The 27,046-nt window shown below is 39.1% G+C and overlaps 1 protein-coding gene across 6 annotated transcripts in view; it reads right to left on the reverse strand.

The window, feature by feature from the left end:
- LOC124040455 (protein jagged-1b-like) overlaps positions 1-27,046 on the reverse strand; it is a 210,334-nt gene that overhangs the window by 154,364 nt on the left and 28,924 nt on the right. For all 6 annotated transcript variants that reach the window (XM_046357673.1, XM_046357674.1, XM_046357676.1 and 3 more), the window contains exon 3: positions 14,341-14,392. In XM_046357673.1, the coding sequence (XP_046213629.1) occupies positions 14,341-14,392 (52 nt within the window). The remainder of the gene's footprint in view (positions 1-14,340; positions 14,393-27,046) is intronic.

Consider the following 27,046-nt stretch of genomic DNA (forward strand, 5'->3'; position numbering starts at 1 on the left):
TCTAGGTTTCTTCCTAGGTTTTGGCCTTTCTAGGGAGTTTTTCCTAGCCACCGTGCTTTTACACCTGCATTGTTTGCTGTTTGGGGTTTTAGGCTGGGTTTCTGTACAGCACTTTGAGATATCAGCTGATGTACGAAGGGCTATATAAATAAATTTGATTTGATTTGATTTGATTTGATTAGATATTCAGGAGCCTTATGGCTTGGGGGGTAGAAACTATTTAGAAGCCTCTTGGACCTAGAATTGACGCTCCGGTACCACTTGCCATGTGGTAGCAGAGAGAACAGTCTATGACTGGGGTGGCTGGAGTCAATCATTAGGGCCTTCCTCTGACACCGCCTGGTGTCAAAATAGTTGAAGTGTACCTATGATGAAAATTACAGGCCTCACTCATCTTTTTAAGTGGGAAAACTTGCACAATTGTTGGCTGACTAAATACTTTTTTGCCCCACTGTACATATTTATACACATATATACAACATACCACCATGCATACTTCCTGACTGGGGACCCTCCCACTCCCTGACTGGGAACCCTCCCTTCCACTGCCTGACTGGGGACCCTCCCACTGCCTGCCTCCCCCACCCCCCCGACTGGGGACAAAGCCACACTCTCCACAGCCACCAGTAATTACAGAGTGAGACTGACACCAGAAACCACAGTCGCATCCAGCCAGGACTCTTGCCAATCAACAGCACTTTCTCCAACTTCACTCACTGTATTCTGTCCTTCTCATACACAGGCCACTCTCCCACACAGACACACTCGTTTGTACACACAGGCTACAAACAAGAGATAAGTCACACACACACACACACAGAGAGAAACATGCATAAAGTCAAGTATTTACACAAGTATCTACCGGGCAAATCCTTGGTAACGGAATTACACAGAGTGTCAGATTTTTCCCTTTAAAATGTATACACAGACTGACCCAGAGAGAGACAGACATACACACACACACAATAATACTGTAGATATGTAGTGGTGTAGTGTTGTATTGTAGTGGTGTAATGTTGTATTGTAGTGGTGTAATGTTGTATTGTAGTGGTGTAATGTTGTATTGTAGTGGTGTAATGTTGTATTGTAGTGGTGTAGTGTTGTATTGTAGTGGTGTAGTCGTGTAATGTTGTATTGTAGTGGTGTAGTCGTGTAATGTTGTATTGTAGTGGTGTAGTCGTGTAATGTTGTATTGTAATGGTGTAGTCGTGTAATGTTGTATTGTAGTGGTGTAGTCATGTAATGTTGTATTGTAGTGGTGTAATGTTGTATTGTAGTGGTGTAGTGGTGTAATGTTGTATTGTAGTGGTGTAATGTTGTATTGTAGTGGTGTAATGTTGTATTGTAGTGGTGTAGTGGTGTAATGTGGTATTGCAGTGGTGTAATGTGGTATTGCAGTGATGTAATGTTGTATTGTAGTGGTGTAATGTTGTATTGTAGTGGTGTAATGTTGTATTGTAGTGGTGTAGTCGTGTAATGTTGTATTGTAGTGGTGTAGTGGTGTAATGTTGTATTGTAGTGGTGTAATGTTGTATTGTAGTGGTGTAATGTTGTATTGTAGTGGTGTAGTGGTGTAATGTGGTATTGCAGTGGTGTAATGTGGTATTGCAGTGATGTAATGTTGTATTGTAGTGGTGTAATGTTGTATTGTAGTGGTGTAATGTTGTATTGTAGTGGTGTAGTCGTGTAATGTTGTATTGTAGTGGTGTAGTGGTGTAATGTTGTATTGTAGTGGTGTAATGTTGTATTGTAGTGGTGTAATGTTGTATTGTAGTGGTGTAGTGGTGTAATGTGGTATTGCAGTGGTGTAATGTGGTATTGCAGTGATGTAATGTTGTATTGTAGTGGTGTAATGTTGTATTGTAGTGGTGTAATGTTGTATTGTAGTGGTGTAGTCGTGTAATGTTGTATTGTAGTGGTGTAGTCGTGTAATGTTGTATTGTAGTGGTGTAGTCGTGTAATGTTGTATTGTAGTGGTGTAGTCGTGTAATGTTGTATTGTAGTGGTGTAGTCGTGTATTGTAGTGGTGTAGTGGTGTAATGTTGTATTGTAGTGGTGTAGTGGTGTAATGTTGTATTGTAGTGGTGTAGTGGTGTAATGTTGTATTGTAGTGGTGTAGTCGTGTAATGTTGTATTGTAGTGGTGTAATGTTGTATTGTAGTGGTGTAGTCGTGTAATGTTGTATTGTAGTGGTGTAGTCGTGTAATGTTGTATTGTAGTGGTGTAGTCGTGTAATGTTGTATTGTAGTGGTGTAATGTTGTATTGTAGTGGTGTAATGTTGTATTGTAGTGGTGTAATGTTGTATTGTAGTGGTGTAATGTTGTATTGTGGTGGTGTAGTGGTGTAATGTTGTATTGTAGTGGTGTAGTCGTGTAATGTTGTATTGTAGTGGTGTAGTGGTGTAATGTTGTATTGCAGTGGTGTAGTCGTGTAATGTTGTATTGTAGTGGTGTAGTGGTGTAATGTTGTATTGTAGTGGTGTAGTGGTGTAATGTTGTATTGTAGTGGTGTAGTGGTGTAATGTTGTATTGTAGTGGTGTAATGTTGTATTGTAGTGGTGTAGTGGTGTAATGTTGTATTGTAGGGGTGTAATGTTGTATTGTAGTGGTGTAATGTTGTATTGTAGTGGTGTAATGTTGTATTGTAGTGGTGTAATGTTGTATTGTAGTGGTGTCATGTTGTATTGTAGTGGTTTAGTGGTGTAATGTTGTATTGTAGTGGTGTAATGTTGTATTGTAGTGGTTTAGTGGTGTAATGTTGTATTGTAGTGGTGTAGTGGTGTAATGTTGTATTGTAGGGGTGTAATGTTGTATTGTAGTGGTGTAGTGGTGTAATGTTGTATTGTAGTGGTGTAGTCGTGTAATGTTGTATTGTAGGGGTGTAGGGGTGTAATGTTGTATTGTAGTGGTGTAATGTTGTATTGTAAAGTTGTATTGTAGTGGTGTAATGTTGTATTGTAAAGTTGTATTGTAGTGGTGTAATGGTGTATTGTAAAGTTGTATTGTAGTGGTGTAATGTTGTATTGTAAAGTTGTATTGTAGTGGTGTAATGTTGTATTGTAATGTTGTATTCTAGTGGTGTAATGTTGTATTGTAAAGTTGTATTGTAGTGGTGTAATGTTGTATTGTAAAGTTGTATTGTAGTGGTGTAATGTTGTATTGTAGTGGTGTAAAGTTGTATTGTAGTGGTGTAATGTTGTATTGTAAAGTTGTATTGTAGTGGTGTAATATTGTATTGTAGTGGTGCAATGTTGTCTTGTAGTGGTGTAATGTTGTATTGTAGTGGTGTAATGTTAAATTGTAGTGGTGTAATGTTGTATTGTAAAGTTGTATTGCAGTGGTGTAATGTTGTATTGTAAAGTTGTATTGTAGTGGTGTAATGTTGTATTGTAGTGGTGCAATGTCATATTGTAGTGGTGCAATGTTGAATTGTAGTGGTGTAGTGGTGTAATGCTCTATTGTAGTGGTGTAATGTTGTATTGTAGTGGTTTAGTGGTGTAATGTTGAATTGTAGTGGTGTAGTGGTGTAATGTTGTATTGTAGTGGTGTAATGTTATATTGTAGTGGTGTAATGTTGTATTGTAGTGGTGTAATGTTGTATTGTAGATATGTAGTGGTGTAATGTCATATTGTAGTGGTGTAATGTTGTATTGTAGTGGTGTAATGTTGTATTGTAGTGGTGTAATGTTGTATTGTAGATATGTAGTGGTGTAATGTTGTATTGTAGTGGTGTAATGTTGTATTGTAGTGGTGTAGTGGTGTAATGTTGTATTGTAGTGGTGTAGTGGTGTAATGTTGTATTGTAGTGGTATAATGTTGTATTGTAGTGGTATAATGTTGTATTGTAGTGGTGTAATGTTGTATTGTAGATATGTAGTGGTGTAATGTTGTATTGTAGTGGTTTAATGCTGTAATGTAGTGGTGTAATGTTGTATTGTAGTGATGAAATGTTGTATTGTAGTGGTATAATGTTATATTGTAGTGGTGTAATGTTGTATTGTAGTGGTGTAATGTGGTATTGTAGATATGTAGTGGTGTAATGTTGTATTGTAGTGGTGTAATGTGGTATTGCATGATGTAATGTTGTCTTGTAGTGGTGTAATGTTGTATTGTAGTGGTGTAATGTTGTATTGTAGTGGTGTAATGTTGTATTGTAGTGGTGTAGTGGTGTAATGCTGTATTGTAGTGGTGTAATGTTGTATTGTAGTGGTGTAGTGGTGTAATGCTGTATTGTAGTGGTGTAATGTTGTATTGTAGTGGTGTAATGTTGTATTGTAGTGGTATAATGTTGTATTGTAGTCGTGTAATGTTGTATTGTAGATATGTAGTGGTGTAATGTGGTATTGTATATATGTGGTGGTGTGATGTTGTATTGTAGTCGTGTAATGTTGTATTGTAGTGGTGTAATGTTGTATTGTAGTGGTGTAATGTTGTATTGTGGTGGTGTAATGTTGTATTGTAGTGGTGTAATGTTGTATTGTAGTGGTGTAATGTGGTATTGTATATATGTGGTGGTGTGATGTTGTATTGTAGTCGTGTAATGTTGTATTGTAGTGGTGTAATGTTGTATTGTAGTGGTGTAATGTTGTATTGTAGTGGTGTAAAGTTGTATTGTAGTGGTGTAATGTTGTATTGTAGTGGTGTAATGTTATATTGTAGTGGTGTAAAGTTGTATTGTAGTGGTGTAATGTTGTATTTTAGTGGTGTAATGTTGTATTGTAGTGGTGTAATGTTGTATTGTAGGGGTGTAATGTTGTATTGTAGTGGTGTAGTGGTGTAATGTTGTATTGTAGTGGTGTAGTCGTGTAATGTTGTATTGTAGGGGTGTAGGGGTGTAATGTTGTATTGTAGTGGTGTAATGTTGTATTGTAAAGTGGTATTGTAGTGGTGTAATGTTGTATTGTAAAGTTGTATTGTAGTGGTGTAATGTTGTATTGTAAAGTTGTATTGTAGTGGTGTAATGGTGTATTGTAAAGTTGTATTGTAGTGGTGTAATGTTGTATTGTAAAGTTGTATTGTAGTGGTGTAATGTTGTATTGTAATGTTGTATTCTAGTGGTGTAATGTTGTATTGTAAAGTTGTATTGTAGTGGTGTAATGTTGTATTGTAAAGTTGTATTGTAGTGGTGTAATGTTGTATTGTAAAGTTGTATTGTAGTGGTGTAATGGTGTATTGTAAAGTTGTATTGTAGTGGTGTAATGTTGTATTGTAAAGTTGTATTGTAGTGGTGTAATGTTGTATTGTAAAGTTGTATTGTAGTGGTGTAATGTTGTATTGTAGTGGTGTAAAGTTGTATTGTAGTGGTGTAATGTTGTATTGTAAAGTTGTATTGTAGTGGTGTAATATTGTATTGTAGTGGTGCAATGTTGTCTTGTAGTGGTGTAATGTTGTATTGTAGTGGTGTAATGTTAAATTGTAGTGGTGTAATGTTGTATTGTAAAGTTGTATTGCAGTGGTGTAATGTTGTATTGTAAAGTTGTATTGTAGTGGTGTAATGTTGTATTGTAGTGGTGCAATGTCATATTGTAGTGGTGCAATGTCATATTGTAGTGGTGCAATGTCATATTGTAGTGGTGCAATGTCATATTGTAGTGGTGCAATGTTGAATTGTAGTGGTGTAGTGGTGTAATGCTCTATTGTAGTGGTGTAATGTTGTATTGTAGTGGTTTAGTGGTGTAATGTTGAATTGTAGTGGTGTAGTGGTGTAATGTTGTATTGTAGTGGTGTAATGTTATATTGTAGTGGTGTAAAATTGTATTGTAGTGGTGTAATTTTTGTATTGTAGTGGTGTAATGTTGTATTGTAGATATGTAGTGGTGTAATGTTGTATTGTAGTGGTGTAGTGGTGTAATGTTGTATTGTAGTGGTGTAGTGGTGTAATGTTGTATTGTAGTGGTATAATGTTGTATTGTAGTGGTATAATGTTGTATTGTAGTGGTGTAATGTTGTATTGTAGATATGTAGTGGTGTAATGTTGTATTGTAGTGGTTTAATGCTGTAATGTAGTGGTGTAATGTTGTATTGTAGTGATGAAATGTTGTATTGTAGTGGTATAATGTTATATTGTAGTGGTGTAATGTTGTATTGTAGTGGTGTAATGTTGTATTGTAGTGGTGTAATGTTGTATTGTAGATATGTAGTGGTGTAATGTTGTATTGTAGTGGTGTAATGTGGTATTGCAGTGATGTAATGTTGTCTTGTAGTGGTGTAATGTTGTATTGTAGTGGTGTAATGTTGTATTGTAGTGGTGTAGTGTTGTATTGTAGTGGTGTAGTCGTGTAATGTTGTATTGTAGTGGTGTAGTCGTGTAATGTTGTATTGTAGTGGTGTAGTCGTGTAATGTTGTATTGTAATGGTGTAGTCGTGTAATGTTGTATTGTAGTGGTGTAGTCATGTAATGTTGTATTGTAGTGGTGTAATGTTGTATTGTAGTGGTGTAGTGGTGTAATGTTGTATTGTAGTGGTGTAATGTTGTATTGTAGTGGTGTAATGTTGTATTGTAGTGGTGTAGTGGTGTAATGTGGTATTGCAGTGGTGTAATGTGGTATTGCAGTGATGTAATGTTGTATTGTAGTGGTGTAATGTTGTATTGTAGTGGTGTAATGTTGTATTGTAGTGGTGTAGTCGTGTAATGTTGTATTGTAGTGGTGTAGTGGTGTAATGTTGTATTGTAGTGGTGTAATGTTGTATTGTAGTGGTGTAATGTTGTATTGTAGTGGTGTAGTGGTGTAATGTGGTATTGCAGTGGTGTAATGTGGTATTGCAGTGATGTAATGTTGTATTGTAGTGGTGTAATGTTGTATTGTAGTGGTGTAATGTTGTATTGTAGTGGTGTAGTCGTGTAATGTTGTATTGTAGTGGTGTAGTCGTGTAATGTTGTATTGTAGTGGTGTAGTCGTGTAATGTTGTATTGTAGTGGTGTAGTCGTGTAATGTTGTATTGTAGTGGTGTAGTCGTGTATTGTAGTGGTGTAGTGGTGTAATGTTGTATTGTAGTGGTGTAGTGGTGTAATGTTGTATTGTAGTGGTGTAGTGGTGTAATGTTGTATTGTAGTGGTGTAGTCGTGTAATGTTGTATTGTAGTGGTGTAATGTTGTATTGTAGTGGTGTAGTCGTGTAATGTTGTATTGTAGTGGTGTAGTCGTGTAATGTTGTATTGTAGTGGTGTAGTCGTGTAATGTTGTATTGTAGTGGTGTAATGTTGTATTGTAGTGGTGTAATGTTGTATTGTAGTGGTGTAATGTTGTATTGTAGTGGTGTAATGTTGTATTGTGGTGGTGTAGTGGTGTAATGTTGTATTGTAGTGGTGTAGTCGTGTAATTACATTTACATTTACATTTAAGTCATTTAGCAGACGCTCTTATCCAGAGCGACTTACAAATTGGAATGTTGTATTGTAGTGGTGTAGTGGTGTAATGTTGTATTGCAGTGGTGTAGTCGTGTAATGTTGTATTGTAGTGGTGTAGTGGTGTAATGTTGTATTGTAGTGGTGTAGTGGTGTAATGTTGTATTGTAGTGGTGTAGTGGTGTAATGTTGTATTGTAGTGGTGTAGTGGTGTAATGTTGTATTGTAGGGGTGTAATGTTGTATTGTAGTGGTGTAATGTTGTATTGTAGTGGTGTAATGTTGTATTGTAGTGGTGTAATGTTGTATTGTAGTGGTGTCATGTTGTATTGTAGTGGTTTAGTGGTGTAATGTTGTATTGTAGTGGTGTAATGTTGTATTGTAGTGGTTTAGTGGTGTAATGTTGTATTGTAGTGGTGTAGTGGTGTAATGTTGTATTGTAGGGGTGTAATGTTGTATTGTAGTGGTGTAGTGGTGTAATGTTGTATTGTAGTGGTGTAGTCGTGTAATGTTGTATTGTAGGGGTGTAGGGGTGTAATGTTGTATTGTAGTGGTGTAATGTTGTATTGTAAAGTTGTATTGTAGTGGTGTAATGTTGTATTGTAAAGTTGTATTGTAGTGGTGTAATGGTGTATTGTAAAGTTGTATTGTAGTGGTGTAATGTTGTATTGTAAAGTTGTATTGTAGTGGTGTAATGTTGTATTGTAATGTTGTATTCTAGTGGTGTAATGTTGTATTGTAAAGTTGTATTGTAGTGGTGTAATGTTGTATTGTAAAGTTGTATTGTAGTGGTGTAATGTTGTATTGTAGTGGTGTAAAGTTGTATTGTAGTGGTGTAATGTTGTATTGTAAAGTTGTATTGTAGTGGTGTAATATTGTATTGTAGTGGTGCAATGTTGTCTTGTAGTGGTGTAATGTTGTATTGTAGTGGTGTAATGTTAAATTGTAGTGGTGTAATGTTGTATTGTAAAGTTGTATTGCAGTGGTGTAATGTTGTATTGTAAAGTTGTATTGTAGTGGTGTAATGTTGTATTGTAGTGGTGCAATGTCATATTGTAGTGGTGCAATGTTGAATTGTAGTGGTGTAGTGGTGTAATGCTCTATTGTAGTGGTGTAATGTTGTATTGTAGTGGTTTAGTGGTGTAATGTTGAATTGTAGTGGTGTAGTGGTGTAATGTTGTATTGTAGTGGTGTAATGTTATATTGTAGTGGTGTAATGTTGTATTGTAGTGGTGTAATGTTGTATTGTAGATATGTAGTGGTGTAATGTCATATTGTAGTGGTGTAATGTTGTATTGTAGTGGTGTAATGTTGTATTGTAGTGGTGTAATGTTGTATTGTAGATATGTAGTGGTGTAATGTTGTATTGTAGTGGTGTAATGTTGTATTGTAGTGGTGTAGTGGTGTAATGTTGTATTGTAGTGGTGTAGTGGTGTAATGTTGTATTGTAGTGGTATAATGTTGTATTGTAGTGGTATAATGTTGTATTGTAGTGGTGTAATGTTGTATTGTAGATATGTAGTGGTGTAATGTTGTATTGTAGTGGTTTAATGCTGTAATGTAGTGGTGTAATGTTGTATTGTAGTGATGAAATGTTGTATTGTAGTGGTATAATGTTATATTGTAGTGGTGTAATGTTGTATTGTAGTGGTGTAATGTTGTATTGTAGTGGTGTAATGTTGTATTGTAGATATGTAGTGGTGTAATGTTGTATTGTAGTGGTGTAATGTGGTATTGCATGATGTAATGTTGTCTTGTAGTGGTGTAATGTTGTATTGTAGTGGTGTAATGTTGTATTGTAGTGGTGTAATGTTGTATTGTAGTGGTGTAGTGGTGTAATGCTGTATTGTAGTGGTGTAATGTTGTATTGTAGTGGTGTAGTGGTGTAATGCTGTATTGTAGTGGTGTAATGTTGTATTGTAGTGGTGTAATGTTGTATTGTAGTGGTATAATGTTGTATTGTAGTGGTGTAATGTTGTATTGTAGATATGTAGTGGTGTAATGTGGTATTGTATATATGTGGTGGTGTGATGTTGTATTGTAGTCGTGTAATGTTGTATTGTAGTGGTGTAATGTTGTATTGTAGTGGTGTAATGTTGTATTGTGGTGGTGTAATGTTGTATTGTAGTGGTGTAATGTTGTATTGTAGTGGTGTAATGTGGTATTGTATATATGTGGTGGTGTGATGTTGTATTGTAGTCGTGTAATGTTGTATTGTAGTGGTGTAATGTTGTATTGTAGTGGTGTAATGTTGTATTGTAGTGGTGTAAAGTTGTATTGTAGTGGTGTAATGTTGTATTGTAGTGGTGTAATGTTATATTGTAGTGGTGTAAAGTTGTATTGTAGTGGTGTAATGTTGTATTGTAGTGGTGTAATGTTGTATTGTAGTGGTGTAATGTTGTATTGTAGTGGTGTAATGTTGTATTGTAGGGGTGTAATGTTGTATTGTAGTGGTGTAGTGGTGTAATGTTGTATTGTAGTGGTGTAGTCGTGTAATGTTGTATTGTAGGGGTGTAGGGGTGTAATGTTGTATTGTAGTGGTGTAATGTTGTATTGTAAAGTGGTATTGTAGTGGTGTAATGTTGTATTGTAAAGTTGTATTGTAGTGGTGTAATGTTGTATTGTAAAGTTGTATTGTAGTGGTGTAATGGTGTATTGTAAAGTTGTATTGTAGTGGTGTAATGTTGTATTGTAAAGTTGTATTGTAGTGGTGTAATGTTGTATTGTAATGTTGTATTCTAGTGGTGTAATGTTGTATTGTAAAGTTGTATTGTAGTGGTGTAATGTTGTATTGTAAAGTTGTATTGTAGTGGTGTAATGTTGTATTGTAAAGTTGTATTGTAGTGGTGTAATGGTGTATTGTAAAGTTGTATTGTAGTGGTGTAATGTTGTATTGTAAAGTTGTATTGTAGTGGTGTAATGTTGTATTGTAAAGTTGTATTGTAGTGGTGTAATGTTGTATTGTAGTGGTGTAAAGTTGTATTGTAGTGGTGTAATGTTGTATTGTAAAGTTGTATTGTAGTGGTGTAATATTGTATTGTAGTGGTGCAATGTTGTCTTGTAGTGGTGTAATGTTGTATTGTAGTGGTGTAATGTTAAATTGTAGTGGTGTAATGTTGTATTGTAAAGTTGTATTGCAGTGGTGTAATGTTGTATTGTAAAGTTGTATTGTAGTGGTGTAATGTTGTATTGTAGTGGTGCAATGTCATATTGTAGTGGTGCAATGTCATATTGTAGTGGTGCAATGTCATATTGTAGTGGTGCAATGTCATATTGTAGTGGTGCAATGTTGAATTGTAGTGGTGTAGTGGTGTAATGCTCTATTGTAGTGGTGTAATGTTGTATTGTAGTGGTTTAGTGGTGTAATGTTGAATTGTAGTGGTGTAGTGGTGTAATGTTGTATTGTAGTGGTGTAATGTTATATTGTAGTGGTGTAAAATTGTATTGTAGTGGTGTAATTTTGTATTGTAGTGGTGTAATGTTGTATTGTAGATATGTAGTGGTGTAATGTTGTATTGTAGTGGTGTAGTGGTGTAATGTTGTATTGTAGTGGTGTAGTGGTGTAATGTTGTATTGTAGTGGTATAATGTTGTATTGTAGTGGTATAATGTTGTATTGTAGTGGTGTAATGTTGTATTGTAGATATGTAGTGGTGTAATGTTGTATTGTAGTGGTTTAATGCTGTAATGTAGTGGTGTAATGTTGTATTGTAGTGATGAAATGTTGTATTGTAGTGGTATAATGTTATATTGTAGTGGTGTAATGTTGTATTGTAGTGGTGTAATGTTGTATTGTAGTGGTGTAATGTTGTATTGTAGATATGTAGTGGTGTAATGTTGTATTGTAGTGGTGTAATGTGGTATTGCAGTGATGTAATGTTGTCTTGTAGTGGTGTAATGTTGTATTGTAGTGGTGTAATGTTGTATTGTAGTGGTGTAATGTTGTATTGTAGTGGTGTAGTGGTGTAATGCTGTATTGTAGTGGTGTAATGTTGTATTGTAGTGGTGTAGTGGTGTATTGTAGTGGTATAATGTTGTATTGTAGTGGTGTAATGTTGTATTGTAGTGGTGTAATGTTGTATTGTAGTGGTATAATGTTGTATTGTAGTGGTGTAATGTTGTATTGTAGATATGTAGTGGTGTAATGTGGTATTGTATATATGTGGTGGTGTGATGTTGTATTGTAGTCGTGTAATGTTGTATTGTAGTGGTGTAATGTTGTATTGTAGTGGTGTAATTTTGTATTGTAGTGGTGTAATGTTGTATTGCCTCACACAGGAAGCGGCGCAGGTCCTAATCCAGGCACTTGTCATCTCCCGTCTGGATTACTGCAACTCGCTGTTGGCTGGGCTCCCTGCCTGTGCCATTAAACCCCTTCAACTCATCCAGAACGCCGCAGCCCGTCTGGTGTTCAACCTTCCCAAGTTCTCTCACGTCACCCCGCTCCTCCGTTCTCTCCACTGGCTTCCAGTTGAAGCTCGCATCCGCTACAAGACCATGGTGCTTGCCTACGGAGCTGTGAGGGGAACGGCACCTCAGTACCTCCAGGCTCTGATCAGGCCCTACACCCAAACAAGGGCACTGCGTTCATCCACCTCTGGCCTGCTCGCCTCCCTACCACTGAGGAAGTACAGCTCCCGCTCAGCCCAGTCAAAACTGTTCGCTGCCCTGGCCCCCCAATGGTGGAACAAACTCCCTCACGACGCCAGGACAGCGGAGTCAATCACCACCTTCCGGAGACACCTGAAACCCCACCTCTTTAAGGAATACCTAGGATAGGTTAAGTAATCCCTCTCACCCCACCCCCCTAAGTTTTAGATGCACTATTGTTAAGTGACTGTCCCACTGGATGTCATAAGGTGAATGCACCAATTTGTAAGTCGCTCTGGATAAGAGCGTCTGCTAAATGACTTAAATGTAATGTAAATGTAGTGGTGTAATGTTGTATTGTGGTGGTGTAATGTTGTATTGTGGTGGTGTAATGTTGTATTGTAGTGGTGTAATGTTGTATTGTAGTGGAGTAATGTGGTATTGTATATATGTGGTGGTGTGATGTTGTATTGTAGTCGTGTAATGTTGTATTGTAGTGGTGTAATGTTGTATTGTAGTGGTGTAGTCGTGTAATGTTGTATTGTAGTGGTGTAATGTTGTATTGTAGTGGTGTAAAGTTGTATTGTAGTGGTGTAATGTTGTATTGTAGTGGTGTAATGTTGTATTGTAGTGGTGTAATGTTGTATTGTAGTGGTGTGATGTTGTTTTGTAGATATGTAGTGGTGTAATGTTGTATTGTAGCTGGCAAACACAGCCAACACATCCGGCACAGCCAACTCAGCCAACACAGCTTCTCTAGCTGGGGTCAGGGGTCATCAGAATGCTGCTAACATAACCTTTCACCTCCAACCAATGAAACCAGCAGGTATCCACCAGAACCACAGCATAGCCTAACAGCGACAGACACTTTAAAATGTGGGATTATGATGTTGACACTTTGCTTTTAATGCCAACTAGTGACCTCACAGGATCCAACCCAACACTGTAATGTCTCACACAATTTCCAACTCAGTCAACATGGTGCTACATAACAGTGCCATGATGAAATGTAGACAGGTTGATCTGAAACGTAAACACACAAACACTACTGCACAATCTCATACACTGTACCGTGTTGGGGATTATACCGTGTTGGGGATTATACCGTGTTGGGGGTTATACCGTGTTGGGGGTTATACCGTGTTGGGGGTTATACCGTGTTGGGGGTTATACCGTGTTGGGGGTTATACCGTGTTGGGGGTTATACCGTGTTGGGGATTATACCGTGTTGGGGGTTATACCGTGTTGGGGTTATACCGTGTTGGGGGTTATACCGTGTTGGGGATTATACCGTGTTGGGGGTTATACCGTGTTGGGGGTTATACCGTGTTGGGGGTTATACCGTGTTGGGGGTTATACCGTGTTGGGGATTATACCGTGTTGGGGATTATACCGTGTTGGGGATTATACCGTGTTGGGGATTATACCGTATAGCGGGGTATTTTGAACACCATTGAAACTTTCTTTGAAACGTTTCAATAAATTGTAATATTTGAAGCTACCTTTTAAGTTAATACCTGCAGTCAATTTATGCAATTACATCAGGAGATGAAGCAGACTGCGTTCTTCATTTCAGCCGTCATATTATTTTACATGATGAAGTTTACTGTAGTTCCCCAGAACAGTTGAGCCTGTCACGTGTTGGTTTGTAAATAACAACATGAGAAAAAGGAAGCAGCTGAGCTCAGGTGTGTCTTTGGTTTGCTAGTAATCTCAGTAACTGGCTGAATGAATTAAGAGACTGGGCATCATATAGTGTCAGATTTCTGCCATGTTTGAGAAGGGGTTTGGATGAGTAATCTGTACAGCTGCCACTGCCATTTAGATTTACCTCTCCTCGGCCCCTCAGTCTGCTCTTCTCCGAGCAGACAGGCAGGCCGTTTCCCTAGCGACCCTATACAGTGTTCACCATAGGGAACCTATTCAATTCCTAGAGGAGCTATGTCCTTAACACTAAAAGTTCCAGAATGGGATGAAAATGGCAGCCATCTTGGTCAGGGAGAAATCCAAACAGTCTAATTGGAATGACTGGCAGTAGAGGGATTTCCCTCCATAGGGTAAAACCTAGATAATAATATTATTATTCCTTTATGGAGTAAAATAAAAGGAACGTGATATCAGAAATTGTGAAATAAAATTGTACTATACACTGACCTTAGCTGATAGGCCAGGTAGCAAAACAGACATAATATAATAATAATAATATATGCCATTTAGCAGACGCTTTTATCCAAAGCGACTTACAGTCATGTGTGCATACATTCTATGTATGGGTGGTCCCGGGAATCGAACCCACTACCCTGGCGTTACAAGCGCCATGCTCTACCAACTGAGCTACAGAAGGACCCTATTCCTGCATTGGAGCCAGGTCAGCATCCCCTCCCCAACACACCCACAGAGCTACTCACCACTCGTGTCGTTATTAGCGTCCAAGGCTTCCACTATCAACGTGTATGACCTCTGGGGAAGACAAAGAGTTCAGGGTCAACAACCAAACAACATCTGAACATGAAAAAAATATATCAACTCAGCAAAAAAAAAGAAACGTCCCTTTTTCAGGACCCTGCCTTTCAAAGATTATTTATAAACATCCAAATAACTTCGCAGATCTTCATTGTAAAGGGTTTAAACACTGTTTCCCATGCTTGTTGTAAATGTTTAAACACTGTTTACATTTACATTTAAGTCATTTAGCAGACGCTCTTATCCAGAGCGACTTACAAATTGGTGCATTCACCTTATGACATCCAGTGGAACAGTCACTTTACAATAGTGCATCTAAATCTTAAAGGGGGGGGGGTGAGAGGGATTACTTATCCTATCCTAGGTATTCCTTAAAGAGGTGGGGTTTCAGGTGTCTCCGGAAGGTGGTGATTGACTCCGCTGTCCTGGCGTCGTGAGGGAGTTTGTTCCACCATTTCCCATGCTTATTGTAAAGGGTTTAAACACTGTTTCCCTGCTTGTTGTAAAGGGTTTAAACACTGTTTCCCATGCTTGTTGTAATGGTTAAACACTGTTTCCCATGCTTATTGTAAAGGGTTTAAACACTGTTTCCCAATGCTTATTGTAAAGGGTTTAAACACTGTTTCCCAGGCTTATTGTAAAGGGTTTAAACACTGTTTCCCAGGCTTATTGTAAAGGGTTTAAACACTGTTTCCCAGGCTTATTGTAAAGGGTTTAAACACTGTTTCCCAGGCTTATTGTAATGGGTTTAAACACTGTTTCACTGCTTGTTGTAAAGGTTTAAACACTGTTTCCCTGCTTGTTGTAAAGGTTTAAACACTGTTTCCCAGGCTTATTGTAATGGGTTTAAGCAATGTTTCCCTGCTTGTTGTAAAGGGTTTAAACACTGTGTGACGACCCTCCCACTCTGTCTGCCGTATTCTGTCGTTGTTCTTGTTTCCTTATTAGGATGCCGGTGGGCGGAGTTGAGAGGGTCGTCAGCTACATGGGAAACACCTGGGCCAGGTGTCTCCCAGGATAAATAGACCTCTTCCACATTCATGGAGGAGACTCTCTCCATGCAGACACCCGTTGTAGATTGTGTTGTGGTTCTTGGTGGCTGTTTGTTTGTTTGCTTTGGCACCTTTCATCACCCTGCATTATCACATTCATGCATGCAAAACACTCACTTACACTACTGATTACTGATTACACACACCATTGTATATTACACTTAGTTACTTATTTAATAAATATAGATTTTGCTACTCCTTATCTCCACGTTGTCTCCCTTTGTTACGGGCTTTGAGCCGGTTCGTGACAAGTGGGGGCTCATCCGGGATCTTTGAACTATTGGTTTGGGAGACCGTGGAGGTACGTGTTTGGATTGAATATTGTGTTTGAGTGTGATCGGCCCAGTATTGGTTGCCTTTGTTGTTTGGTTTGTGTGCTGTGTTGGAGAGAGTATAATGGTTAGTTTCCAGGCCCTGCCTAGCCTGAACTCTTGTTTTACTTTCTGTTGGGACGTCAGTCTGAAGTGAGTAATCTGCTGTGTACCTCGGTGGGAGATTTGGGTAGGGTAGTGGAACTTGCTACCCGGAGCTATAGCCTTTTTCCCTGATAGGTTTAGCGACGTGTTTCATTTTTTGGAATATGTTGGGCATGGTTAATATTTGTTATTTTTGTGTGGTGTCTGTGGACTGAGCAGTTGTCTCGGGGCACATCCGTGGCTTGGTGGAATTTGCCAGCATGCTGGGGAGTTCTATTTCCTTGCCAGCGGGCTACAGTGCGTAAATTCCCACCGCAAATCTGCACGAAGACTAGGGTTGAGTTATTGTAGGTTTTGGGGAAGCTCCATATCTCATCTCTCTTCTGTGGTGCTCAGGGTGATTGTCAATTCTCGGGTTGTGTTCTGGTGTGCTCAGCAGAAGGGAAAAGCGATAAAAAAAAAAAAATTTGTGTGATTATGGCGTCTTATGTAGATAAGTTCATTCGCTCTCCATCAGAGGAATTGTTAGATTTAGGTACTAAAGAACAGCTGTTGAAGGTCGCGGAACACTACAAGGTTGAGATTAGTGATAAACGTCTAAAGAATTCTATCAGGTTGATATTGAAAGCCAATCTGATGGAGAGTGGTATTCTTGAAGTTACCACCGGGCCAGCCTCTGCTGAGGATTTGTTGTCTCCCATAACGTTACAATGGCCATTCCATCGGTTAATCCTAGTAGCCTTCTTTTGAACAGCAGAAAGAACTGCTTTTGTTACAGCTAGAGCATGATCGTGAGAAGCTAGAGCATGATCGTGAGAAGCTAGAGCATGATCGTGTGAAATATGAAAAGGAATTGGCATTTAAACAAGATATGGAGCGTGCTAAAATCAAGTTGCAACAAGAACGTATAGAGTTGGTTAGGGAAGGAAAGATCTCAGGGGAGAGTTTGTTTTGGGAAGGTGACCCAGATTTACCTAGGGGTAGTTCCGCTTTTGGTCATGCCCCAGAGACATTTGATATTGTTGGGAACTTGCGGTTATTGCCTCGGTTTAATGAAAGGGACCCCGAGACATTCTTTTCGTTGTTTGAGCGGGTTGCTGACGCTAGGAGTTGGCCTGATTCTGACCGCACTTTAATGTTGCAGTGTGTGCTGACTGGTAAAGCGCAGGAAGCATATTCAGCTCTTAGTGTACACGACAGTGCCAGTTATGATAAAGTTAAAACAGCTGTGTTACAGATTTATGAATTGGTCCCTGAGGCTTACCGCCAACGATTTAGAACTTTAAAAAGGGACGATAACCAGACTCATGTTGAGTTTGCGCGACAGTTATCTTTACAGTTTAATCGCTGGTGTTCCGCCTCTGCAGTTGTGACTTTCCAAGGGCTGTGTGATCTGATTATGTTAGAGCAATTTAAGGACACAATTCCTGATCGTATTGCCACTTATATTAATGAACAGAAAGTAAAGAATGTTGCTGAAGCTGCGGTTTTGGCGGACGAGTATGTGTTGACTCACAAAAGTGTCTTTGCAAAACCCCGTATTCGGAAAGAGTGGGGGCATTCGGATAGATTTGGGCTTCGCTCACCGAGATACTTTGGTTCTCGGGCAGAGTTCTATTCAACTAGGGTTGAACCTGACTCCCATGGTAAGGCTGACTTTGGGCAGGAGTGTCACTACTGTCAAGGTTCAGGTCATTGGAAAAACGAATGTCCACTTCTCAGGTCAAAGGGTGCTTACGCTAAATCTAAGCCTGCTGCGTTAGCTGCACCTGTTCCACATCAGTTCATTCTTGACTCATTTCCTCAGGCCCAGGAGAATGTGAAAGTCCATATTGATCCAGACTATTTACCTTTCATTACAGAAGGTTTTGTGTCTATGTTAGGAAGTAAAGACTTAGTGCCAGTGAAGATCCTGAGAGACACAGGTGCCTCTGAATCATTTGTGTTGGAGTCTGTGTTACCCTTTTCTGCTGAGACTGATTCAGGGAATAGTGTTCTAATTAGGGGAATAGGTTTGAACACTCTGTCAGTTCCATTGCATAAACTGATGTTGGATTGTGGGCTGGTGAAGGGTGAAGTTGTTGTGGGGGTGCGTCCTTCGTTGCCTATTGAGGGTATCGACGTTATCCTTGGGAATAACTTGGCAGGTGAGCGTGTATGGCCAGTCGTGTTTCCATCTCTAGTGGTTTCCACTAAGCCGTCATTTGTTGGGATTCCTGATGAGAGTGTACAGAGTTTCCCAGAGGTGTTCTCTGCGTGTGCAGTGACACGTTCTATGAGCCGTGGCGAACTAGTCACTGCGCCGACTAATGATAATAATACAAAGTATGTCACTGTCTTCCCTGTTATCCCGTTATCTGTAACCCGCTCAGGTCTAATCAATGCTCAACGGGATGACCCCACGTTGGAAGAGTTGCGTGATCAAATTGTGCCTATAGAACAGTTGGGAGATGTCGCCCATGGCTATTTCCTCCAAGAGGATGTCCTGATGAGAAAGTGGGTGTCTCATGATAGTGTTTTTCTGGGGGAGGCAATTAGTCAAGTTGTTGTACCAGTTAAGCTTCGTGAGTTGGTGTTGGAAACTTCTCACAGCGACGTTGCTGGACATATGGGGGTGAGGAAAACCTACAATCGCATATTAAGACATTTCTTTTGGCCTAGATTAAAGAGGGATGTTTCTGATTTTATCAAAACTTGTCACACCTGTCAATTAACTGGTAAGCCTAATCAAGCTATTAAACCAGTACCATTGTTTCCTATTCCTGTACTCAGCCAACCTTTTGAGTATCTGATTATTGACTGTGTGGGTCCTCTGCCTCGTTCTAAAAAGGGTAGCAGTTACCTGTTCACTGTGATGTGTCAGACCACTAGGTTTCCTGCTGCCTATCCTCTCCGATCTATCACGACTAAATCGGTGTTAAAAGCTTTGACTCAGTTTCTCTCATTGTTTGGAATCCCTAAGGTCATTCAGAGTGATCAAGGATCTAATTTTACCTCTAATCTGTTTGGTCAGGTTCTTCAACAGCTCCATATTAAACACAATGTGTCTAGCGCCTATCACGCGCAAAGTCAAGGAGCACTGAACGTTTCCATCAAACACTTAAGTCTTTGTTGAGAGCTTATTGTACTGAGATGGATAAGGATTGGGAGGAGGGGTTGCCTTGGTTACTGTTAGCCGCTAGGGAAGTTTCACAGGAGAGCACAGGTTTCAGTCCAAATGACCTTGTGTTTGGACATAGGGTGCGTGGACTTTTATCTGTTCTCCAGGATGACTGGAAGTCTCCCGAGCCTCCTCAGTCCCTGTGTTCGTATGTGTGTGATTTCCGGCGACGGCTGTATGCCGCTGGTGAAATGGCTAAAGAGAAGTTATCATCTTCACAGGAGAGGATGAAGGGCATATTTGATCGCCGAACTGAGACTCGTCACTTTAGTCCAGGTGACCAGGTTCTTGCTCTGCTGCCAATTGTTGGTTCTCCTTTTCAAGCCAAATTTCAAGGTCCATATACAGTGGTGCGCCAGTACACTGAGCAAAATTATCTAGTTGCCACTCCAGAACGGAGGAAAGCACACCAGCTGTGCCATGTAAATCTGTTAAAACCCTATTATGCACGTTCCTCTGAGACTGAACAGTGGGATTCTACAGAGGACGGTAAACCTGTTCTTTTGGCTGATACCGTTGTTTCCTTGGGTTCTTGTCGTGCTAGACCTGTGCATGAGGAGGAAGATGTTCCTGGTCCTGACGATTGTATATTGCAGGGTAGTACCTATTGTGGTCTACACCGACCATAACCCCTCACTTTTTGAGGTCCATGATGTGTCCAAACCAGAGGATAATGCGATGGTGTTTATTTTTACAATCATTCCATCTCGATGTGAGGCACATCCGGGGACTGAAAACGTGATTGCTGATGCGCTCTCTCGTGCGCCCTGTTCCTAATGTTTACGTGACTGACCATTGTTTCGTATTGTCATGTTCTCTCTGTCCTGTCTGCTCCCTCCTGGTCTTGTTTCTTTCCTCTTAAATGTTGCTTCCTGTGCGAAGGTTGCTGAGGTCTGGGGAGGAGGTTGGCTGGGGCAAATTGTAAGTGTGAACACGTAAACCCTCATCAATTTGGGGCACAGAGGCTGTGTCAATTTGGGACGCAGAGGCCTGTGTCAATTTGGGACGCAGAGGCCTGTGTCAATTTGGGACGCAGAGGCCTGTGTCAATTTGGGACGCAGAGGCCTGTGTCAATATTGGGACGCAGAGGCCTGTGTCAATATTGGGACGCAGAGGCCTGTGTCAATTTGGGACGCAGAGGCCTGTGTCAATTTGGGACGCGGGAGGCTGGTATGTTGTTCCGGGGTCCTTGTTGGTCCCCGGTTTTATGGGGGGGAATGTGACGACCCTCCCACTCTGTCTGCCGTATTCTGTCGTTGTTCTTGTTTCCTTATTAGGATGCCGGTGGGCGGAGTTGAGAGGGTCGTCAGCTACATGGGAAACACCTGGGCCAGGTGTCTCCCAGGATAAATAGACCTCTTCCACATTCATGGAGGAGACTCTCTCCATGCAGACACCCGTTGTAGATTGTGTTGTGGTTCTTGGTGGCTGTTTGTTTGTTTGCTTTGGCACCTTTCATCACCCTGCATTATCACATTCATGCATGCAAAACACTCACTTACACTACTGATTACTGATTACACACACCATTGTATATTACACTTAGTTACTTATTTAATAAATATAGATTTTGCTACTCCTTATCTCCACGTTGTCTCCCTTTGTTACGGGCTTTGAGCCGGTTCGTGACAACTGTTTCCCTGCTTGTTGTAAAGGGTTTAAACACTGTTTCCCATGCTTGCTGTAAAGGTTTAAACACTGTTTCCCATGCTTATTGTAAAGGGTTTAAACACTGTTTCCCAGGCTTATTGTAAAGGGTTTAAACACTGTTTCCCAGGCTTATTGTAATGGGTTTAAACACTGTTTCCCAGGCTTATTGTAATGGGTTTAAACACTGTTTCCCAGGCTTATTGTAATGGGTTTAAACACTGTTTCCCTGCTTGTTGTAAAGGTTTAAACACTGTTTCCCAGGCTTATTGTAATGGGTTTAAGCACTGTTTCCCTGCTTGTTGTAAAGGGTTTAAACACTGTTTCCCTGCTTGTTGTAAAGGGTTTAAACACTGTTTCCCATGCTTATTGTAAAGGGTTTAAACGCTGTTTCCCTGCTTGTTGTAAAGGTTTAAACACTGTTTCCCTGCTTGTAAAGGTGTAAACACTGTTTCCCTGCTTGTTGTAAAGGTTTAAACACTGTTTCCCTGCTTGTTGTAAAGGTTTAAACACTGTTTCCCATGCTTATTGTAAAGGGTTTAATCACTGTTTCCCTGCTTGTTGTAAAGGTTTAAACAATGTTTCCCATGCTTGTTGTAAAGGGTTTAAACACTGTTTCCCATGCTTATTGTAAAGGGTTTAAACACTGTTTCCCATGCTTATTGTAATGGGTTTAAACACTGTTTCCCATGCTTGCTGTAAAGGTTTAAACACTGTTTCCCATGCTTATTGTAAAGGGTTTAAACACTGTTTCCCATGCTTATTGTAATGGGTTTAAACACTGTTTCCCAGGCTTATTGTAAAGGGTTTAAACACTGTTTCCCAGGCTTATTGTAATGGGTTTAAACACTGTTTCCCAGGCTTATTGTAATGGGTTTAAACACTGTTTCCCAGGCTTATTGTAATGGGTTTAAACACTGTTTCCCTGCTTGTTGTAAAGGTTTAAACACTGTTTCCCAGGCTTATTGTAATGGGTTTAAGCACTGTTTCCCTGCTTGTTGTAAAGGGTTTAAACACTGTTTCCCTGCTTGTTGTAAAGGGTTTAAACACTGTTTCCCATGCTTATTGTAAAGGGTTTAAACACTGTTTCCCTGCTTGTTGTAAAGGTTTAAACACTGTTTCCCTGCTTGTTGTAAAGGTTTAAACACTGTTTCCCTGCTTGTTGTAAAGGTTTAAACACTGTTTCCCTGCTTGTTGTAAAGGTTTAAACAATGTTTCCCATGCTTATTGTAAAGGGTTTAAACACTGTTTCCCAGGCTTATTGTAAAGGGTTTAAACACTTTTTCCCAGGCTTATTGTAATGGGTTTAAACACTGTTTCCCTGCTTGTTGTAAAGGTTTAAACACTGTTTCCCAGGCTTATTGTAAAGGGTTTAAACACTGTTTCCCAGGCTTATTGTAAAGGGTTTAAACACTGTTTCCCAGGCTTATTGTAAAGGGTTTAAACACTGTTTCCCAGGCTTATTGTAATGGGTTTAAACACTGTTTCACTGCTTGTTGTAAAGGTTTAAACACTGTTTCCCTGCTTGTTGTAAAGGTTTAAACACTGTTTCCCAGGCTTATTGTAATGGGTTTAAGCAATGTTTCCCTGCTTGTTGTAAAGGGTTTAAACACTGTTTCCCTGCTTGTTGTAAAGGGTTTAAACACTGTTTCCCATGCTTATTGTAAAGGGTTTAAACACTGTTTCCCAGGCTTATTGTAATGGGTTTAAACACTGTTTCCCTGCTTGTTGTAAAGGTTTAAACACTGTTTCCCAGGCTTATTGTAATGGGTTTAAGCACTGTTTCCCTGCTTGTTGTAAAGGGTTTAAACACTGTTTCCCTGCTTGTTGTAAAGGGTTTAAACACTGTTTCCCATGCTTATTGTAAAGGGTTTAAACACTGTTTCCTGCTTGTTGTAAAGGTTTAAACACTGTTTCCCTGCTTGTTGTAAAGGTTTAAACACTGTTTCCCTGCTTGTTGTAAAGGTTTAAACACTGTTTCCCTGCTTGTTGTAAAGGTTTAAACAATGTTTCCCATGCTTATTGTAAAGGGTTTAAACACTGTTTCCCAGGCTTATTGTAAAGGGTTTAAACACTTTTTCCCAGGCTTATTGTAATGGGTTTAAACACTGTTTCCCTGCTTGTTGTAAAGGTTTAAACACTGTTTCCCAGGCTTATTGTAAAGGGTTTAAACACTGTTTCCCAGGCTTATTGTAAAGGGTTTAAACACTGTTTCCCAGGCTTATTGTAAAGGGTTTAAACACTGTTTCCCAGGCTTATTGTAATGGGTTTAAACACTGTTTCACTGCTTGTTGTAAAGGTTTAAACACTGTTTCCCTGCTTGTTGTAAAGGTTTAAACACTGTTTCCCAGGCTTATTGTAATGGGTTTAAGCAATGTTTCCCTGCTTGTTGTAAAGGGTTTAAACACTGTTTCCCTGCTTGTTGTAAAGGGTTTAAACACTGTTTCCCATGCTTGCTGTAAAGGTTTAAACACTGTTTCCCATGCTTATTGTAAAGGGTTTAAACACTGTTTCCCAGGCTTATTGTAAAGGGTTTAAACACTGTTTCCCAGGCTTATTGTAATGGGTTTAAACACTGTTTCACTGCTTGTTGTAAAGGTTTAAACACTGTTTCCCTGCTTGTTGTAAAGGTTTAAACACTGTTTCCCAGGCTTATTGTAAAGGTTTAAACACTGTTTCCCAGGCTTATTGTAATGGGTTTAAACACTGTTTCCCTGCTTGTTGAAAAGGTTTAAACACTGTTTCCCAGGCTTATTGTAATGGGTTTAAGCACTGTTTCCCTGCTTGTTGTAAAGGGTTTAAACACTGTTTCCCTGCTTGTTGTAAAGGGTTTAAACACTGTTTCCCATGCTTATTGTAAAGGGTTTAAACACTGTTTCCCTGCTTGTTGTAAAGGTTTAAACACTGTTTCCCTGCTTGTAAAGGTTTAAACACTGTTTCCCTGCTTGTTGTAAAGGTTTAAACACTGTTTCCCTGCTTGTTGTAAAGGTTTAAACACTGTTTCCCATGCTTATTGTAAAGGGTTTAATCACTGTTTCCCTGCTTGTTGGAAAGGTTTAAACACTGTTTCCCATGCTTATTGTAAAGGGTTTAATCACTGTTTCCCTGCTTGTTGTAAAGGTTTAAACAATGTTTCCCATGCTTGTTGTAAAGGGTTTAAACACTGTTTCCCATGCTTATTGTAAAGGGTTTAAACACTGTTTCCCATGCTTATTGTAATGGGTTTAAACACTGTTTCCCATGCTTGCTGTAAAGGTTTAAACACTGTTTCCCATGCTTATTGTAAAGGGTTTAAACACTGTTTCCCATGCTTATTGTAATGGGTTTAAACACTGTTTCCCAGGCTTATTGTAAAGGGTTTAAACACTGTTTCCCAGGCTTATTGTAATGGGTTTAAACACTGTTTCCCAGGCTTATTGTAATGGGTTTAAACACTGTTTCCCAGGCTTATTGTAATGGGTTTAAACACTGTTTCCCTGCTTGTTGTAAAGGTTTAAACACTGTTTCCCAGGCTTATTGTAATGGGTTTAAGCACTGTTTCCCTGCTTGTTGTAAAGGGTTTAAACACTGTTTCCCTGCTTGTTGTAAAGGGTTTAAACACTGTTTCCATGCTTATTGTAAAGGGTTTAAACACTGTTTCCCTGCTTGTTGTAAAGGTTTAAACACTGTTTCCCTGCTTGTTGTAAAGGTTTAAACACTGTTTCCCTGCTTGTTGTAAAGGTTTAAACACTGTTTCCCTGCTTGTTGTAAAGGTTTAAACACTGTTTCCCATGCTTATTGTAAAGGGTTTAATCACTGTTTCCCTGCTTGTTGTAAAGGTTTAAACAATGTTTCCCATGCTTATTGTAAAGGGTTTAAACACTGTTTCCCAGGCTTATTGTAAAGGGTTTAAACACTGTTTCCCAGGCTTATTGTAATGGCTTTAAACACTGTTTCCCTGCTTGTTGTAAAGGTTTAAACACTGTTTCCCTGCTTGTTGTAAAGGTTTAAACACTGTTTCCCAGGCTTATTGTAATGGGTGTAAACACTGTTTCCCTGCTTGTTGTAAAGGTTTAAACACTGTTTCTCTGCTTGTTGTAAAGGGTTTAAACACTGTTTCCCATGCTTATTGTAAAGGGTTTAAACACTGTTTCCCTGCTTGTTGTAAAGTTTTAAACACTGTTTCCCTGCTTGTTGTAAAGGTTTAAACACTGTTTCCCTGCTTGTTGTAAAGGTTTAAACACCGTTTCCCATGCTTATTGTAAAGGGTTTAAACACTGTTTCCCAGGCTTGTTGTAAAGGTTTAAACACTGTTTCCCATGCTTATTGTAAAGGGTTTAAACACTGTTTCCCATGCTTATTGTAAAGGGTTTAAACACTGTTTCCCAGGCTTATTGTAAAGGGTTTAAACACCGTTTCCCATGCTTATTGTAAAGGGTTTAAACACCGTTTCCCATGCTTATTGTAAAGGGTTTAAACACTGTTTCCCTGTTAGTTGTAAAGGGTTAAACACTGTTTCCCATGCTAATTGTAAAGGGTTAAACACTGTTTCCCTGCTTGTTGTAAAGGTTTAAACACTGTTTCCCATGCTTATTGTAAAGGTTTAAACACTGTTTCCCATGCTTATTGTAAAGGGTTTAAACACTGTTTCCCATGCTTATTGTAATGGGTTTAAACACTGTTTCCCATGCTTGCTGTAAAGGTTTAAACACTGTTTCCCATGCTTATTGTAAAGGGTTTAAACACTGTTTCCCATGCTTATTGTAATGGGTTTAAACACTGTTTCCCATGCTTATTGTAAAGGGTTTAAACACTGTTTCCCATGCTTATTGTAATGGGTTTAAACACTGTTTCCCAGGCTTATTGTAAAGGGTTTAAACACTGTTTCCCAGGCTTATTGTAATGGGTTTAAACACTGTTTCCCAGGCTTATTGTAATGGGTTTAAACACTGTTTCCCAGGCTTATTGTAATGGGTTTAAACACTGTTTCCCTGCTTGTTGTAAAGGTTTAAACACTGTTTCCCAGGCTTATTGTAATGGGTTTAAGCACTGTTTCCCTGCTTGTTGTAAAGGGTTTAAACACTGTTTCCCTGCTTGTTGTAAAGGGTTTAAACACTGTTTCCCATGCTTATTGTAAAGGGTTTAAACACTGTTTCCCTGCTTGTTGTAAAGGTTTAAACACTGTTTCCCAGGCTTATTGTAATGGATTTAAACACTGTTTCCCAGGCTTATTGTAATGGATTTAAACACTGTTTCCCAGGCTTATTGTAATGGGTTTAAACACTGTTTCCCTGCTTGTTGTAAAGGTTTAAACACTGTTTCCCAGGCTTATTGTAATGGGTTTAAGCAATGTTTCCCTGCTTGTTGTAAAGGGTTTAAACACTGTTTCCCTGCTTGTTGTAAAGGGTTTAAACACTGTTTCCCATGCTTGCTGTAAAGGTTTAAACACTGTTTCCCATGCTTATTGTAAAGGGTTTAAACACTGTTTCCCAGGCTTATTGTAAAGGGTTTAAACACTGTTTCCCAGGCTTATTGTAATGGGTTTAAACACTGTTTCACTGCTTGTTGTAAAGGTTTAAACACTGTTTCCCTGCTTGTTGTAAAGGTTTAAACACTGTTTCCCAGGCTTATTGTAAAGGTTTAAACACTGTTTCCCAGGCTTATTGTAATGGGTTTAAACACTGTTTCCCTGCTTGTTGAAAAGGTTTAAACACTGTTTCCCAGGCTTATTGTAATGGGTTTAAGCACTGTTTCCCTGCTTGTTGTAAAGGGTTTAAACACTGTTTCCCTGCTTGTTGTAAAGGGTTTAAACACTGTTTCCCATGCTTATTGTAAAGGGTTTAAACACTGTTTCCCTGCTTGTTGTAAAGGTTTAAACACTGTTTCCCTGCTTGTAAAGGTTTAAACACTGTTTCCCTGCTTGTTGTAAAGGTTTAAACACTGTTTCCCTGCTTGTTGTAAAGGTTTAAACACTGTTTCCCATGCTTATTGTAAAGGGTTTAATCACTGTTTCCCTGCTTGTTGGAAAGGTTTAAACACTGTTTCCCATGCTTATTGTAAAGGGTTTAATCACTGTTTCCCTGCTTGTTGTAAAGGTTTAAACAATGTTTCCCATGCTTGTTGCAAAGGGTTTAAACACTGTTTCCCATGCTTATTGTAAAGGGTTTAAACACTGTTTCCCATGCTTATTGTAATGGGTTTAAACACTGTTTCCCATGCTTGCTGTAAAGGTTTAAACACTGTTTCCCATGCTTATTGTAAAGGGTTTAAACACTGTTTCCCATGCTTATTGTAATGGGTTTAAACACTGTTTCCCAGGCTTATTGTAAAGGGTTTAAACACTGTTTCCCAGGCTTATTCTAATGGGTTTAAACACTGTTTCCCAGGCTTATTGTAA

The sequence above is a fragment of the Oncorhynchus gorbuscha genome, linkage group LG07, assembly GCF_021184085.1.
Source record: "Oncorhynchus gorbuscha isolate QuinsamMale2020 ecotype Even-year linkage group LG07, OgorEven_v1.0, whole genome shotgun sequence".
In the NCBI taxonomy this organism is placed as follows: Eukaryota; Metazoa; Chordata; class Actinopteri; order Salmoniformes; family Salmonidae; genus Oncorhynchus; species Oncorhynchus gorbuscha.